This window comes from Mixophyes fleayi, chromosome 1, assembly GCF_038048845.1.
Source record: "Mixophyes fleayi isolate aMixFle1 chromosome 1, aMixFle1.hap1, whole genome shotgun sequence".
Lineage (NCBI taxonomy): Eukaryota > Metazoa > Chordata > Amphibia > Anura > Limnodynastidae > Mixophyes > Mixophyes fleayi.
In genome coordinates this window covers 307,023,832-307,040,770 of record NC_134402.1, presented here as the reverse complement: position 1 = coordinate 307,040,770, position 16,939 = coordinate 307,023,832, and the positions used below count along the sequence as shown (strand labels likewise).

Genomic DNA, 16,939 nt, shown 5'->3' with positions numbered 1-16,939 from the left:
AGTATACTCTTCTACAACTGATCGTACAGAGGTCTTCACCTTTAGCAGCTGCCTTTCCCGTATAGCATTATGCGCAAACAGGCGCTTAGATGCCCTCAGATCTTAACCTATAGCGTAGTAAAAGTTTATCTTTGGCAGCCGTAGCACAGCTTTAAATAGGAGTCAGTAAACAGGATGATAGCCAGAATGGTGGATGGTAGTCAGAAGAAAGTCGAAGTCAGGGGCCTGTAGCAGATAACGTGGTCAGAAACAGCTAGAGGTCTGGGCAGTCAGCATACAATCGGAGTCCAAATCAGGACAAGGGTCATACACAGAATTCGATCAGAAATCAGAGGACAAAACAAAGCAGGTCAGCAATCCATAGAACAGAACGTTATAACCGGGAGGAAGGATAAGACCTCCCTGTCTTAAATACATTAATGGTCCAATCAGGAGAGAGCAGGCACAGAGGCTCACAATCAGTCACAAAAGGCTGCTTAATTAATTAGGTATTATGTGCATGCGCCCGGCCGCCTCACATGCCGGGACGAAAAAAGCTTTTCGGCCATTGCCCTGGTAATAGTCGGGACAGAGGAGTGAAGTGATATGACAGGTCATCATGGTGACGCCCGGGACTCAGCTAGGGAGAGCACAATGAGTCGCGGCGGTTTGGGGCACTGCCGCGGCTCATGACAACATGTAGCCCTCTTCCCATTGGGTGGATATGTTTTTATTTTTTCCAATAGAAAGCATTTCCACTTGATCAATGTCAAGGCTATATGTGACGCATCTCTCCAGATTTGATGTCTGGTTGCTAAATTGCCAGGAAACACCTATGACTTCCTAGGTGTTAGGAACCCCTCTAGCCAGTACAGCACAACCCGGAGTCTGCTCTGCCAGTCAGGTGTTCACTGGAGCCCCTAGTGGTGGGGACAGACTTGGCCGCAGACTAGCAGAGGGTCGTGAAGTGCATACCTACTAGGGGGAACCCAGGTAAGCGGAGTGAAGTTCAGGCAAGGGTCAAGGGCCAGCAGCAGACAGGGAATCCAATACACGATCCAGGGTCAAGGGTCACAAGCACGGTACAAGGTCCAGATACAGGCAAGAAGGTCAGGGTCACAGGATACTCAGGCAGGGTTAAAATCCAGGCAAGGGGTCATACACAGGTAATCAGTCCAAACAGGTTTTCACCAATACTAAACAGGAGCAGGAGCAGGTTAGCTGACAGGCAGACTGGACGCTATAACCGGCAATGAGGCAGCAGATCTCATTGCCTTAAATACTCACACAAACCAATCAGGAGTTGATACACTCCTGCAGGCTAATTGCTTAGACAGAACAGGGCCAATCAGGGCTTGACCCTGAAATACACAGTTGCAGGCTAATGCCTGTAAATCCAGCCCTCCTCATTAGATCAGCCTACTGGCTATCTGTTGCGCGCATGCGCCCGGCTACCAGCACCGCCAGGACGCAGCGCTGAAGAGGCGTCCGGCCGTTGCCTTGGCAACGGTCGGGGGTTGAGGAGAAATGACGTCCCGGTCGTCATGGTGACGCCGGGACTCTAGAGCGGGCAGGAAGCGAGCCGCGGCGGCTGTGAGTACCGCTGCGGCTCGTGACAGTACCCCCCCTTGAGGAGGGGTCAAGGAGCCCCGACACCCAGGTTTTTTAGGGAATTTTTTGAAAAATTCTCTTAAGAGTTTTGTAGCATTAAGTTTTCTCCGCGGGACCCAGGACCGCTCTTCCAAGCCACGAATTCCTCCACTGTACCAGGAAGTGCACCTGGCCCTGCACGTTCTTAGAATCGAGAATCTTCTGAATTATGTATTTTTGAGGTTTATTCCGATTATGTACATGTGGACTTGGAAGCTGGAATTGACTTGGGTACAGCACAGGCTTAAGCAAAGAGCAATGAAATGTGTTTGGTATCCTTAATGACCCAGGAATTTTCAACCTGAATGCCACGGCATTGATCTGCTTAACAATGAGAAACGGACCGATGAATTTAGGACCCAATTTCCTGCAAGGCTGTCTGAGCCTAATATTTCGTGTAGAAAGCCACACTTTCTGGCCCACTTTAAGGGAGCAGGTGGTACAGTGGCGATCAGAATTTTTTTTCGCAGAAAATGAGGCCTGTCTTAAAGCGAATTGCACTTTTTTCTAAATGAACTGGAGGTCATCAGCTGTGGAACGAATCTCCGGAATACCAGCGGATCTGAGGGAATACAAGGAATTGGATCTGGGATGGAAACCAAAGTTGCAATAGAATGGCGAGATTTGCGTAGATGAACGATATGAATTGTTATAGGCGAATTCTGCCCAGGGCAATAAGGACGACCAGTTGTCGTGAAATTCGGAAGTGTAGCATCATAAGAACTGCTCCAAGGACTGATTAACCTCTTCAGTCTGCCCATTAGACTGAGGGTGGTATGCAGACGACAGGCTAATCTTGATTCCAAGCAGGGTACAAAAGGATTTCCAAAATTGTGCTATAAATTGTGACCCACGATCAGAAACAATGTCAACAGGAAGTCCATGGAGGCGGAATATGTGCTGGATGAACAGGACAGCCAGATTTCGAGCACTAGGGAGCCTGGTTAGTGGTGTGAAGTGAGACATCTTGCTGAATCGATCTACTACAACCCATATGGTGTTGTGTCCTGCAGAGAGTGGCAGATCGACTATAAAGTCCATGGACAAATGAGTCCAGGGTTTTGCAGGAACGGGCAATGGAATCACTTGACCTATCGGACGATTCCTGGGAACTTTATTCCTGGCACAACCCTCGCAAGAGAGAACATAACTCCTGACATCAGTAGGTAACGATGGCCACCATACAGTACGGGATAAGACTTCCAACATTTTCCGGATTCCAGGATGTCCAGCAGTCTTAAAATTGTGAGCTTCTGCAAGAACCGCCTTCCTTAAATGAACCGGCACAAATAAACATCCGTCCGGGGTATTATCCGGGGCTATCCTTTGAAACCTTTGGAGTGTAATGCTCAGGTCTTGGGTCAGCCCAGCGTGGATTACGGAAGGGGGAATGATAGGTTCCGGATTCATAATTGGAACATGATTTGCCAGGAAGCTTCTAGACAGAGCATCTGCTCGGACATTCTTAGAACCTGGTCGGTAGGTGATTACAAAATCGAATCGAGTGAAAAATAGCGACCAACGGGACTGTCTGGGGTTCAGACGTTTGGCCAACTGAATATATTGTAGGTTTTTATGATCCGTAATAACGGAAATCTGATGCGTGGCACCCTCCAGCCAATGACGCCACTCTTCAAAGGCCCACATAATTGCCAATAGTTCTCGGTTCCCCACGTCATAGTTGGCTTACGCCGAAGAGAATTTATGAGAAAAGTAGGCACATGGGTGCAGACGGTGAGTATGAGAGTCCTTCTGAGACAATATAGCACCAGCACCGACATCAGAGGCGTCAACCTGAAGAACAAATGTTTTTTTAGGATCTGGGTGTCTAAGGACCTGAGCGGATACAAAGGCTTTTTTCAGGCTTTCAAATGCAGCTATTGCTTGAGGCGACCAATTAGTGGAATCCATTCCTTTGCAAGTCAGGGTGACAATAGGAGCCACAATATCACCAAAGCCACGAATGAACCTTCTATAATAATTGGCGAAGCCCAGGAACCTCTGCACCGCTTTGAGATTATTTGGTTGCACCCAATCCAGGATAGCTTGGACCTTGGTTGGATCCATGGAGAACCCTTCCGAAGAAATTACGTAGCCTAGGAAGGATACCTTCTGCACCTCAAACTCGCACTTTTCTAATTTGGCATAAAGGTGGTGTTCTCGCAATTTCTGTAGGACCTGTCTGACGTGGCCCCGATGTATAATTAATGACTTGGAATAGATGAGAATGTCGTCTAAATAGACGACCACGAAACAATCAAGGAACTCTCGTAGCACTTCGTTAATCAGATCTTGAAACACAGCAGGTGCATTACTGAGGCCAAACGGCATGACCAGATACTCGTAGTGGCCGGAGTGTGTATTGAATGCCGTCTTCCATTCATCTCCCTCTCTGATGCGGATGAGGTTGTATGCGCCACGGAGATCGATTTTGGTGAAGACCGTGGCACCTCTTAACTGATCGAATAACACTGAGATGAGAGGGAGAGGATTGGTGTTCTTGACTGTAATTTGATTGAGACCCCGGTAGTCAATGCAGGCCACCATCTTTTTTTGACACAAAGAAGCATCCGTCACCTACAGGAGATTTAGATGGCCTGATGAACCGCTTCTCAAGATTCTCCTCAATATAAGCTTGCATGGACTTGGTCTCGGGACCAGAGAGAATATAAGCGCCCCTTAGGTAACTTGGAACCAGGAATCAACTCAATAGCACAGTCGAAGTCTCGATGAAGCGGTAAGGTGTCAGCAGCCTTTTTGGAGAACACATCCCAGTACTCATGATATCGTGCGGGAAGTTGCTCCGGAATAGACTGGATTACACGCAGAGGCAGAGTCAAGCAGGACTGTGTACAATACGAGCTCCACTGGACAATTTCACCTTTTTCCCAATCCACGACAGGATTGTGACGGGAAAGCCACGGATGGCCCAGGATCAGCGGGACTGATGGACAGTCGATAAGGAGGAGGGTTATGGCCTCGGAATGGAGAGCTCCTATGTTCAGTTGTAGTGATGGAGTCTCACAAACAATTTTACCTCCAGGCAATGGACTCCCATCTAGACCACAAACTAACTGCAGAACGAAGCTTCACCATAGGAATCCCAGCAGAATGGGCAAACCCGATGTCGAGGAAGTTGCCGGTCGCTCCACTATCAATGAAGGCAGACAGGGCCACGGAACTGGCACCGAAAGTAACTTGTGCATTCTTTTGGGAAACGATTTGCAACCCCAAGTGGACTTTTCCCAGACATGCTCCCTTTTCAGGTTTGTATGGACAGGAACAGGAAAAGTGGCCCTTATTGCCACAATAAAGACGTAGGCCTTGTGACCGTCTCTTGTCTCTTTCCTCCGGAGGGAGGTGAAACGCCCCTGACTGCGTAGGCTTCTCAACATCCGGGGAAGCTGAAATAATTGCAGACAAACCAGAAGACACCTCTTTCTCTGTCCTCCTCTCCTCGATCCTCCTGTTAATTTTAATGGCGAGTTGCATAAGGCTCTCCAACGAGGTGGGGGAAGGATACTGCACAAGTGAATCCTTAATCTCCTCTGACAGTGCTAAGCGAAACTGGCTGCGTAATGCTGGATCATTCCACTCGCTGTCAGGCGACCATCTGCGGAATTCAGCGCAGTATTCTTCTGCCGAGCGCCGGCCTTGCTTTAAGGCCCGTAGATGAGCCTCAGCAGAGGCAACTCGATCCGGATCATCGTAAAGGAGGCCTAGTGCATTAAAGAAAGCTTCCAACGATTGCATGATAGGACTCGACTGTGGTAGGGTGAAGGACCAGGACTGGGGGTCACCCTGCAGGAGGGAGATGACAATTCCAACTCTCTGCTGTTCTGAACCAGAAGACCGAGGCTTCAGCCGAAAGTAGAGTTTGCAGCTTTCTTTAAAATTCCGGAATAGGGCTCTATTTCCGGAGAACCTGTCCGGCAAATTTAACTTGGGTTCATCAACTGTACCAGAACTGAGCAGTGTAGTCCGGGGGACCCCGTCTGGGGAGGACAAACGCTGGGACAGTTCCCGGATCATCTTTTAGAGGGTCTCAACATGAGGGCTTGAAGAGGAGACGATTTAGTTCCACTTTCTTCCATACCAACTTCGTCTACGAAATGTGTGGGCCAGTTATAATGTCAGGAACCCCTCTAGCCAGTACAGCACAACCCGGAGTCTGCTCTGCCAGTCAGGTGTTCACTGGAGCCCCTAGTGGTGGGGACAGACTTGGCCGCAGACTAGCAGAGGGTCGTGAAGTGCGTACCGACTAGGGGGAACACAGGTAAGCGGAGTGAAGTCCAGGCAAGGGTCAAGGGCCGGCAGCAGACAGGGAATCCAATACACGATCCAGGGTCAAGGGTCACAAGCACGGTAGCAAGGTCCAGATACAGGCAAGAAGGTCAGGGTCACAGGATACTCAGGCAGGGTTAAAATCCAGGCAAGGGGTCATACACAGGTAATCAGTCCAAACAGGTTTTCACCAATACTAAACAGGAGCAGGAGCAGGTTAGCTGACAGGCAGACTGGACGCTATAACCGGCAATGAGGCAGCAGACCTAATTGCCTTAAATACTCACACAAACCAATCAGGAGTTGATACACTCCTGCAGGCTAATTGCTTAGACAGAACAGGGCCAATCAGGGCTTGACCCTGAAATACACAGTTGCAGGCTAATGCCTGTAAATCCAGCCCTCCTCATTAGATCAGCCTACCGGCTATCTGTTGCGCGCATGCGCCCGGCTACCAACACCGCCGGGACGCAGCGCTGAAGAGGCGTCCGGCCGTTGCCTTGGCAACGGTCGGGGGTTGAGGGGAAATGACGTCCCGGTCGTCATGGTGACAGCCGGGACTCTAGAGCGGGCAGGAAGCGAGCCGCGGCGGCTGTGAGTACCGCCATGGCTCGTGACACTAGGTACATTTTGTATGGTTGATAATTGTTTCCTTTCCTCACACAGCATAAGGCAGCACAGCCATTACAATCACACAGTATATGGCAGCAGAACTGTTATTCCAGTATCCCCCCACAGAATATGCTAGCACAACCATTATTCCATTATCCCACACACAGTATATTTCAGCACAGCTATTATTCCCCTACACAGTATACGTACAGTCATTGCTCCATTATCCCCATGCAGTATACGGCAGTACAGCCATTGTTCCATTATCCCCATGCAGTATACAGCAGCACAGCATTTCTCCCGCTATCATCATATAAGCTTTTTCCATATCATGTGATATCAAACAAACAACATACATACAGCATCATAAAAGGGTTAATGATCAGGTTTAGTATGAAATTATGATAATAACTCTGATTAAAAAACATGAGCGTTAGGATTACTAATTTATTTATAATTAAATGTAATTGCACGTCTATGCGTTCCACTTCCAATCGGCAATACAAATGCATATCAATGAATTAGCTAGAGGGGCCAAGAAAAATGCAGTGCTATGTGTGCCAGGCTCACAAGTGCCTTTACTACCGTATTTATCCAGCAACGTTCCTTTAGATCTGATCCTTGTTGAATTCAAGCTTGCATATACTTGATTTATGTGCATTTTAAGAAAAAAATGCTCATTGCGTTTACGCTCCTTAATGACTGAGGCCCTTGGTGTTCAATATTTACCTGTGGAAATACAACTCACATTGCCTGTTACTTCTGCTTAGGGGCCATTTATATTACTCAGCTGAAGTTCCTAATTGCCTCATGACAAATGTAAGAAGACTAACCATATAGCATTGATTATTGTGCTTTATTTTCTGGAGGTCGGCATCTTTTGCATCAAAAGTGCCACGTCAGTAAGAGTACTAGGGCACAGGACAACATGATTCTTCTCTGAGTCACTGCCAACATAACTGCAGTCTTCAGCAGCAGTTAATCAACCCAGTACTCTGATCAGCAATTAGTCAAACCACTTTCATCATCATCTATGTATTTATATAGCGCCACTAAATCAGCAGCTCTGTACAGAGAACTCATTCACATCAGTCCCTGCCCCATTGGGGCTTACAATCTAAATCCTCTAACATACACACACACACACACACACACACAGACCAAGAGAGACTAAGGGCAATTTTAGTAGCAGTCAATTAACCTACCAGTATGTTTTTGAAGTGTGGGAGGAAACCGAAGCACACTTTTAACCATCATTGCACACAAAGAATAAAAAAAAAAAGCAACTGAAAAAAAATCTGAAGCTGAAGTTTAGTCTGTGAGAAAACAAGACTGTCACTTTAGACTTTGTTGATTAAAATATTGACATAGGTCATAATCAACATTTAAAAAGCATCTGCTAATGCGTGTAGAAAAGCAACCTACCCCCTGCCACTGCAAAAACCTTTCCAAGAGCTAGTAGATTAGAGAAATTGAGCTGCTTTGAAGTGCAGCACAGACTGATAGTCAGCTGATGAGGGGATTAGCAGAAACATACTGAAGTGGGTCAAGGAAGAGGAATATAAAACCATGCACATGAAACTCTAACCACAGGAAGCACAAAGTTCAATCCAGCTGCACACTAATCTGTCATCAAGCTATCCTCACATGCACCACTGTTTAAAGCCTTCACAGCAGCAATCTGAGAAACTGTTAGTGGTCACCGATATTCAAGCACGCAGTGATTACTCCTATTCTAAAAAAAACTAAATTCTGACCCAAGCTCTCAAATCACCGCCCCATCTCTAAGCTCCCATTCTCCTCCAAACTTCTTGAGCGAATTGCCTACACTCGCCTCACAAGCTTTCTTTCTGCAAACAACCTATAGGATCTTCTTCAATCAGGCTTTCGCTCTCAACACTCCACAGAGACTGCGCTAACCAAGGTTGTCAATGATCTGATCACAGCTAAAAATAAAGGTGATTACTCTCTTCTAATTCTCCTGGACCTCTTTGCTGCATTCAACACTGTTGACCACTCTCTCCTCACACAGACGCTACTACAATCCCTAGGTCTTCAAGACACTGTCTTAACCTGGTTCTCATCCTACCTATCTAATCGCTTTCAATGTTAATTTCTCTGGAACAACTTCCATTCCGCTTCCTTTATCAGTTGGAGTACCACAAGGCTCAGTCCTAGGTCCTCTGCTATGCTCTATATACACCACTTCTCTTGGAAAACTAATAAGCTCCTCTGGATTTCAATATCATCTCTATATGGATGATACACAAATCTATCCTCTCCTGATCTCTCACCATCTGTGTTGTTACACGTTACTGACTGTCTTTCTGTCATTTCATTTTGGATGTCCTCTTGCCAACTCAAAGACAGAATTAATAATATTCCCACCCAACAATAGAAGCTTACTGCCTGACATTTCTATTTCTGTTGACAACATGACCATAAATCCCACCCCACAAGCTAGCTGCCTAGGTGTAATCCTTGACTCGCAACTATCATTTGTTCCCCACATCAACTCTATATTTACATCATGCTGCATACATCTAAAAACCATTTCCAGAATACGTACATATCTCACACAAAACACTGCAAAAACTTTAATTCATGCACTCATCATCTCCCGCATCGACTATTGTAATTCCCTCCTTACTGGTCTTCCCAAAATCAGACTCGATCCCCTACAATCTATTTTGCACGCGGTGGCTAGATTGATTTTCCTTGCAAATCGTTTTACATCTGCTGAGTTACTCTGTCAGTCTCTACATTGGTTGCTTGTTTTTCAACGAATCCAATATAAAATTCTTTCACTAACATACAAGGTCATCGACAAAATTGCACCAACACTCCTCACTTGTCTCACAACTCCGTTCTGCACAAGATCTGCGTCTCTCTTCTACTCTCATCACTTCCTCCCATTCTCGGTTACAGGACTTTTTTTGGGCTGCACTTAATTTATGGAATTCACTCCCTCACACCACGAGAATTTCCTCTAGTTTTCAAACCTTCAAGTGTTCTCTAAAAACCCTCCTCTTCAGACAAGCTTATAGTATTCCTGTACCACCCTATTAATCTCCCTAGGTTACCCTATTACCACCCTCTACACAACTAACAAGACAACAACCCTCTGACCAACATAGTTGTGTGACTGAACATACAGCCCACTAAATACTTTGCAAGCTTTGCATTCAAGCTGGACAAATATTCAATATGATGTAGCACTCACCCTTGTGTATCAAACCATTGTCCCATAGATTGTAAGCTTGCGAGCAGGGCCTTCTTAGCTCTACGTATGCATTACCTAGTATTGTTTTATTACTGTTTGTTCCCAATTGTAAAGTGCTACGGAATCTGCTGGCGCTATATAAATAAATGTTAATGATGATGATGATATGAATAGGGGAATATCGGTTCTGAGAACAGATATCTCTGCCAGCCACAACCTTGTGTTCTAAAACTTTGTGGTGAGGAAGTAGGGGGGGGGGTCAATATAAAAGTACATATAAATGCTTGTACTCCATGGTCCAGGTACAGCTACTTAATGTATGACCCATTTCATTTTTTCTTTTTTTATCAGTGATTATACTGAGTGGCACTTATTTTCTAATATACATTTTTTTCAGGAGCTGTGATGTGACTGTCTTGCTGACATGCTTGTGCATATACTGCAGTCAGTTCTGCCTGTCTAGGTAAGTTTAGGTAGAGCATACTTATACGCTCAGATGCAAATCTAAACGCATCTTGAGATCTGCAGCGAGTTGAATATTGTCAGAACTACACTTAAGCTTTGTGCTCTTTACTGCGCTTGAACGTGAATCAGCCCTTTGTGTTTGAGAAAGGCTGCATCTGCACACTTCGTTTTTTAGCAGTTTTTTTAGTTGCATGTATTCTAAGATACATGAAATGCAAATCATCATCATCAACTCTCAACTTCCACCCAGCTAAAAGGTGTATGTAAAGATAAATGTAACCCATAATAGTATGTATCTCAAAGGGAACTCACTTTACTGAACTTGCATATGAATGATCTTTACCCTTTTTTCAAAGTGCAAGTGGTCGTAAGTGCAGCTTAAAGTTGTGTGCATGTACAGTGTGACAAATTTTACACAAAACGCAAATGTATAAAGAAGTCAATAAGCACCAAATAACAAAAAATATGCTCTTCATCTTGGTATGATTCAAAGGCAAACATTCCACCTCGGACGATCTCACAGACAGAGTTTGGTGAATTCTAAGGGGGGTATTCAATTGTCAGCGGGATTGCCGAAAATCCAGCGGACCATTACCGATATTTTGGTAATCATGCGCGGAAAAACCGTTAATACGGTAATTTAATCGCTGGATTTCAGCTCGCAGCTCAGGGAGCTGCGAGCTGAAATCCAGCGAGATATTACCGTATTAACGTTAATATTTTTTGAGCGCGGGATTTTCGGCAATCCCGCCGACAATTGAATATACCACTTAGTGTATTGTTGGAAACAATCACACACAGGGGATCAATCAGTGCATTAAGTCTAATTTGTGACATTGTTGAGGGGTGAATCTGCAGCTGAGTTTTGAAACTAGTGATGGAACTTGTCTGGCGAATTTTCAGTCTGAGAGAATTCCAGAGGTAGGGAGCAGTGACTGAAAAGGGCTTCAGATAGTAGGTGCAGAGACCAGGCTGCTCTGATTTATCTTCGGACGCAAGTGCCTTTGCGTACCATAACTTGAGTGACCTTACGCCAAGGACCGCAATTGCATACAATTCATGTCTGAATACAAATGACATTACTTCCTACGACTTGAAAGGCAAAATAGAGTGAGGGAAGGGGTGGATGAACGTAGGCAATGCACAGTATGGGTATGCCAATGCAGATGCGGACGATTCATGCTCTGGGCATCTTTTAGGTACGTGTTTTTTAACTTTACCATTTGCATCACCTTCTGGGCAGGTGTAAGTGCCGACTGATAGGGATGACTGTCATGACATTATCATTATTTTAAAAACCACAAGTAAGTGTGCCACTAGATAGCACATAACGTGTATGAAATAAATAGAAACTATAAAAACGGATTGTATGTACAGTACGCATTAAGAATTTATGTACTTAATTTTTTGCATGCATTCTGATTGGACTTGATATTGCACATATGGATGTCTGTTCTGTCTGTTAACAAATGACAAGTACTGTTTAGGCAGAGCAAACTTATAACCAGATTCAAATGGAAACATATCTTGAGATCCACTTGGATTTGAATATGGGCATATGCAGGGCCATCTTAACAACATTATGGGCCCCCGGGCAAAGCAGTGCACCGGGGCCCCTAGATATAGATATATAGATGTATACAGATACAGATATAGATATATAGAGATAGATAGATGTACTTGCTTAGTGACCCTTGTAGGCTTTTTTTGCAGGTTTTTTTCTTTTGCAGGATTATTTATTCTCATTAAAAGCCATGCCAATGGGACCCCCTTGCCCGTGGGGCCCCCGGGCAGCTGCCCATCGTGCCCAATGGAAAAGATGGCCCTGGGCATATGCACACTCAAGATCTGTGCTAGTTTTAAAAAAGCAACTTGCTTGCAAGTTGCATTCGAAGATGAATCAGGCTTAGAATGTGTTGGACTTATCAAGGGGAAGGCAAAGCCTAACAGTATTCTACTCTGCTTAGTGCAGAACTGTCCTCCTTACTTAGTTCATGGGATCTCTGATAACCATAAAGTTCAAGCCCCAGTGCATAACATTTGCTTCAAAAACCCTACACATGGCCTGATGCTGATTTGGACGCAAATTAAATATAATTACGATAAACAAAAGTTGTTAATAAAAATAGTGTACTTACGCTCATATGTCGAGTCGTACTCATCTCAAAATTCGTCCAGCTCTACATCAGCGGCATATGCGCCAGGTTTACTCCAATTGCAAAAAGAGCAAACATAATTGTAATGTAATGTCCTAAGCGGACATTCATTGCTGATTTTGCTTTGCTAAAAAAACATGCATTCGCTATTCAGTGTAATAAAGACACAAATAAATTTATATACCTGTAACGAACTCCAATCAGACCACAAAAAGCAAAAATTTCACACAAACAAACAAATATTTGCTCAATCCTGTATACAGCCACAAACAATGAAGGAATTAGTATCAGCTAAGGAGGTTAATCAGATGCAACTAATGGTTCCGGACAACATCTCACAAAAGTGTATTTGCACCTGCCCTCTAGCAGGTGAAAGAGATATGGTTCGTGACAGATGTATCTGCGTCTCAGCCACATTTGTATGAACACACGTTTACTGTACTCGGCCTACTTCAGACTGCCTTTCCCCACCTGTCCGTATTTCGTCATAAGGAGCCACAAGTGTCAGATGCGTGCACAGTGCAAATTATCAGTATTTTCATTATGCAAACTAGCATCAATTCAACTCAGCTTCAGGACCGCAGTGTACATATAAGTTTACCCAGCAACGACATAAGAACACAACTTTATTTAAATCAATAAATTTAATCTTTAATGGTGAGCAGACATATAACACTATGTATTGTACTACATTTACAAATTTAAATTTGCATGCTCATTGCAGAGACGTCCCCATTTGCAGGCTCATCACAGAATCCCTATAATCCTAAATTGCTGTGTTGCTGGTATGCAGCAACAGATGCTTACTATCCTCTATTGCCCCTTTCGCTGTGTGTGACCACTATCACCACAGTCTGTCATTAAATGCAGGGAAGTCACTTCTGCTGATCTGTAAGCAGATGAGGAAAAGAGAATTGCAGTAATAAAAGTCTCTCACTTGCACCAGAAGTAAAATGTAAATCCTCAATAAATGATGCACCAGGAAAAGAATTATTTAGAACTTACCGTTGGTGAATGCGACAAACATTTATTACCACAATTTCTCATCAAAACCTGAAAAGGAGGCAATGGATGTCAAGACTAGCGTTACTGTGCAACAGCTGCATGTGTGTGGGGGACAGGGGACGGTAGGTATGAATCAGGCAGTGGAGGCAGAGATCAAGGAATGGGGACGGCAGTCGAAGCTGATATTGGAGCATTAGGAAGGAACCATTAACATTTAACATAGCGCCAACATATTCCATAGCGCTTTAAAATTGGGAACAAACAGTAATAAATCAAGACTGGGTTCTAACAGACAGACAAGAGGACCCTGCTCACAAGTTAGGGATCAAAGCATGTGGGAAGCAGGGTATCAAGATAAATGTGAGAAGGTTTAATTGTACAGCAATGGATGTGTGTGTAGATGTTTTAATGTATCGGCCAATCTAGAGGTGTATTTAGAAGTTGAGTGTGATTTGATTGGTATGTGTAGTAGTTCTGTGTACACAACACAGTAAGAATTTTACTTCCTGGCCCCTGCACTCCAGCCTTTAGCTTCTCTACACTTATCGGCAGCAGGATGAAGCAACTCTACTACACTACATACCCTCTTCTGACTTTAATGCACTCACTATCAGTCACTACTACAGTAGCAAAGTAAATCTAAGAGTATAACATCTTTGGCTCTCCTTTGGATAAAAAATATAGATTTTTAGTCATAAACATAGTTAGCAGCTGGTGACCATCAGAGGGGAACAGGGGCAGCAGTGTAAGTGGTAGAAAAGAGCGGAACATCCATGAGAACCGTCTTCTCTGCCTGTCACTTTGCCTTAATATATATAGAGAATAGGAAGGTAAATAACACTTTGTATTAGTGTAGTGGGTTAAAATAAAGTCTACAACCAAAGTCTGGAGTCGGGTTCAAACAGGAGGATCCAAGGAATAACACAGCAATACACATAAACAGCAAATCAACTAGTTAGATTCTTTCACGAAACTGATTCCAGTAATTTGTAGGTTTGCTAATCCAGGTGAGCATAAAGATGTTTACTGCCAGTGTTTCCCAAACCCAGTCGTCAGGAACCCCTAACAGTGCACGTTTTCCATATCTCCTTGCTGGAGCACAGCTATAGTCATTACTGATGGACACATTTTGAAAGATCCACATGTGGTACTAATTATTTCACTTGTCAATGGAAAACCTGCACTGTTAGGGCTCCCTGAGGACTGGGTTTGGGAAACACTGTTTACTGTAAAACAAAGTCTCACACTGGTAACATAGTAAACATTTAGAGATTACATGATGACAACATTTAAAAAGGTACTATTATTTAACTGCTGGATACAAAACATTTTATAAAGAAATAACCTTGGGTGATGCACGCCTGGCAGAGAATGTGTCCACAGCTAGTGATGTAAAAAGTGTTTCCCTGTTGCAGATGACACACATTACAGTGCAACCAGTCCATACCTGAAAAAGACAATTTTTTTTTATATATTGGTGATACTGCAAAAAATAGTTAAAGAGTTACTAGGCCCGATTCAGAGTGAGATGTCAGTCCATTTGCATATCATATCATTTTGCTTTGTCAGACCTGCAACTTATATGCACTTACGACTCCTTACGTCTGGAGAACAGTCATGGGGGAGGGAAGGAGATTTGTAACATAGGCAATGTACAGTAAGGGCATGTTCGTGCAACTGCATAAAGATTCAGACAGGGACAGTGTCAGATGCAGCTAAAGAAGAAGTTTTATTTGCGGGTGGTTAGGTGTAAGTAGTGGAATATGGTGATGAACCACTTGTAATAGTAGTAGTCACTCACCCAGAGATAGGATTTGCCAAGCGTGCTGTAGTAGCAAAGATGCAATTTTTTATTTTTTGTTGTACGCATGTTGGGAAATTATTCCTGCTGTATTAACAAAGTTATTCAAATTCAAACACTGCTTCATTGCAATGTCGTTTTCGTTCTGAACTTATAAAACAAGAGGCTTATGTTAAGTTGGACATATTTATTTGAGGGTGTGTCTTTTGTGAAGCAAAGACATCTTCTAATCATTAAAACCTGGATACATTTTCAAATCAAAATATGGCCTTCACACTCATTTGTGTGCAAATTTTTCAATCACAAGTTACGCTTAAGTTTGTGTTCCACTCTAAATAAGGGCCACTGTGTGTAAATATATCCACCACTGCATATAATTTATAAAGATGGAATGGGCTTGTGGATTTTATCTGATTTCATTAATCTTTTTCTCACTACGATATGAGATTTATTTCTCTGGAGGTACTATTTGCTAAATATTTAACGAATGAAAGCTTTGTTCATCCATGTTTACCTCTATCCTGTTAACCATGGTTACCTGCAAAGAAACACGTGCAATCATAATTGCATTGCACAAGAGGTGCTTCACAAGCAATGATATTGCTGTTAGTAAAATTTCACCTACATCAACCATTTATCGGATCATCAAGAACTTCAAAGAGAATGGGTTCAATAGTTGTGAAGAAGGCTTCCGGGCGCCCAAGAACGTCCAGCAAGCGCCAGGACCATCTTCTAAAGTTGATTCTGCTGCGGGATCGAGGAACCACCAGTGCAGAGCTTGCTCAGGAATGGCAGCAGGCAGGTGTGAGTGCCTCTGCATGCACAGTGAGGCAAAGACTTTTGGAGGATGGCCTGGTGTCAAGAAGGCCAGCAAAGAAGCCACTTCTCTCCAGGAAAAACATCGGGGACAGACTGATATTCTGCAAAAGGTACAGGGATTGGCTTGCTGAGGACTGGGTAAAGTGTTTTTCTCTGATGAATCCCCTTTCAGATTGTTTGGGGCATCTGGAAAAACGCTTGTCCGGAGAAGGAAAGGTGAGTGCTACCATCAGTCCTGTGTCATGCCAACAGACCATTCATATGTGGGGTTGCTTCTCAGTCAAGGGAGTGGGCTCTCTCACAATTTTTCCTAAGAACACAGCCATGCATAAAGAATAGTACCAAAACATTCACAAAAGAGCAACTTCTCCCAACTATCAAAGAACAGTTTGGTGATGAACAATGCCTTTTCCAGCATGATGGAGCATCTTGCCATAAGGCAAAAGTGATAACTAAGTGGCTCGGGGATCAAAACATCAAAATTTTGGGTCCTTGGAAAGGAAACTCCCCAGACCTTAATCCCATTCAGAACTTATGGTCAATCCTCAAGAAGCGGGTGGACAAACAAAAACCCACAAATTCTGATAAACTCCAAACATTGATTAGGCAAGAATCGGCGGCCATCAGTCAGTATGTGGCCAGAAGTTGATTGACAGCATGCCAGGGCGAATTGCAGGTCTTCAAAAAGAAGGGTCAACACTGCAAATATTGACTTTTTGTATAAACTTAATGTAATTGTTAATAAAAGCCTTTGACATTTATGAAATGCTTGTAATTTTATTTCAGTATACCATAGCAACATCTGACAAAAAAGTCTAAAAACACTGAAGCAGCAAACTTTGTGAAAACCAATACTTGTGTTATTCTCAAAACTTTTGGCCATGACTGTAATTAGAATTCCTTTTATAGGCTCAGTATATGACGTACTGGGGTTATGAGTTTGAT

The 16,939-nt window shown here is 43.8% G+C and overlaps 1 protein-coding gene across 8 annotated transcripts in view; it reads right to left on the bottom strand.

Annotated features, from left to right (window-relative positions):
* RNF212B (ring finger protein 212B) overlaps positions 1 to 16,939 on the bottom strand; it is a 167,754-nt gene that overhangs the window by 147,013 nt on the left and 3,802 nt on the right. For 7 of the 8 annotated variants that reach the window (XR_012692513.1, XR_012692510.1, XR_012692512.1 and 4 more), the window contains exon 2: positions 14,720 to 14,821. The exons of the other annotated variant lie outside the window; for it this stretch is intronic. Coding sequence is in view for 2 of the 7 variants with exons in the window: in XM_075211185.1 (XP_075067286.1) it covers positions 14,720 to 14,819 (100 nt within the window). In the remaining 5 variants the exon portion in view is untranslated. The remainder of the gene's footprint in view (positions 1 to 14,719; positions 14,822 to 16,939) is intronic. 8 annotated transcript variants of the gene reach the window in all.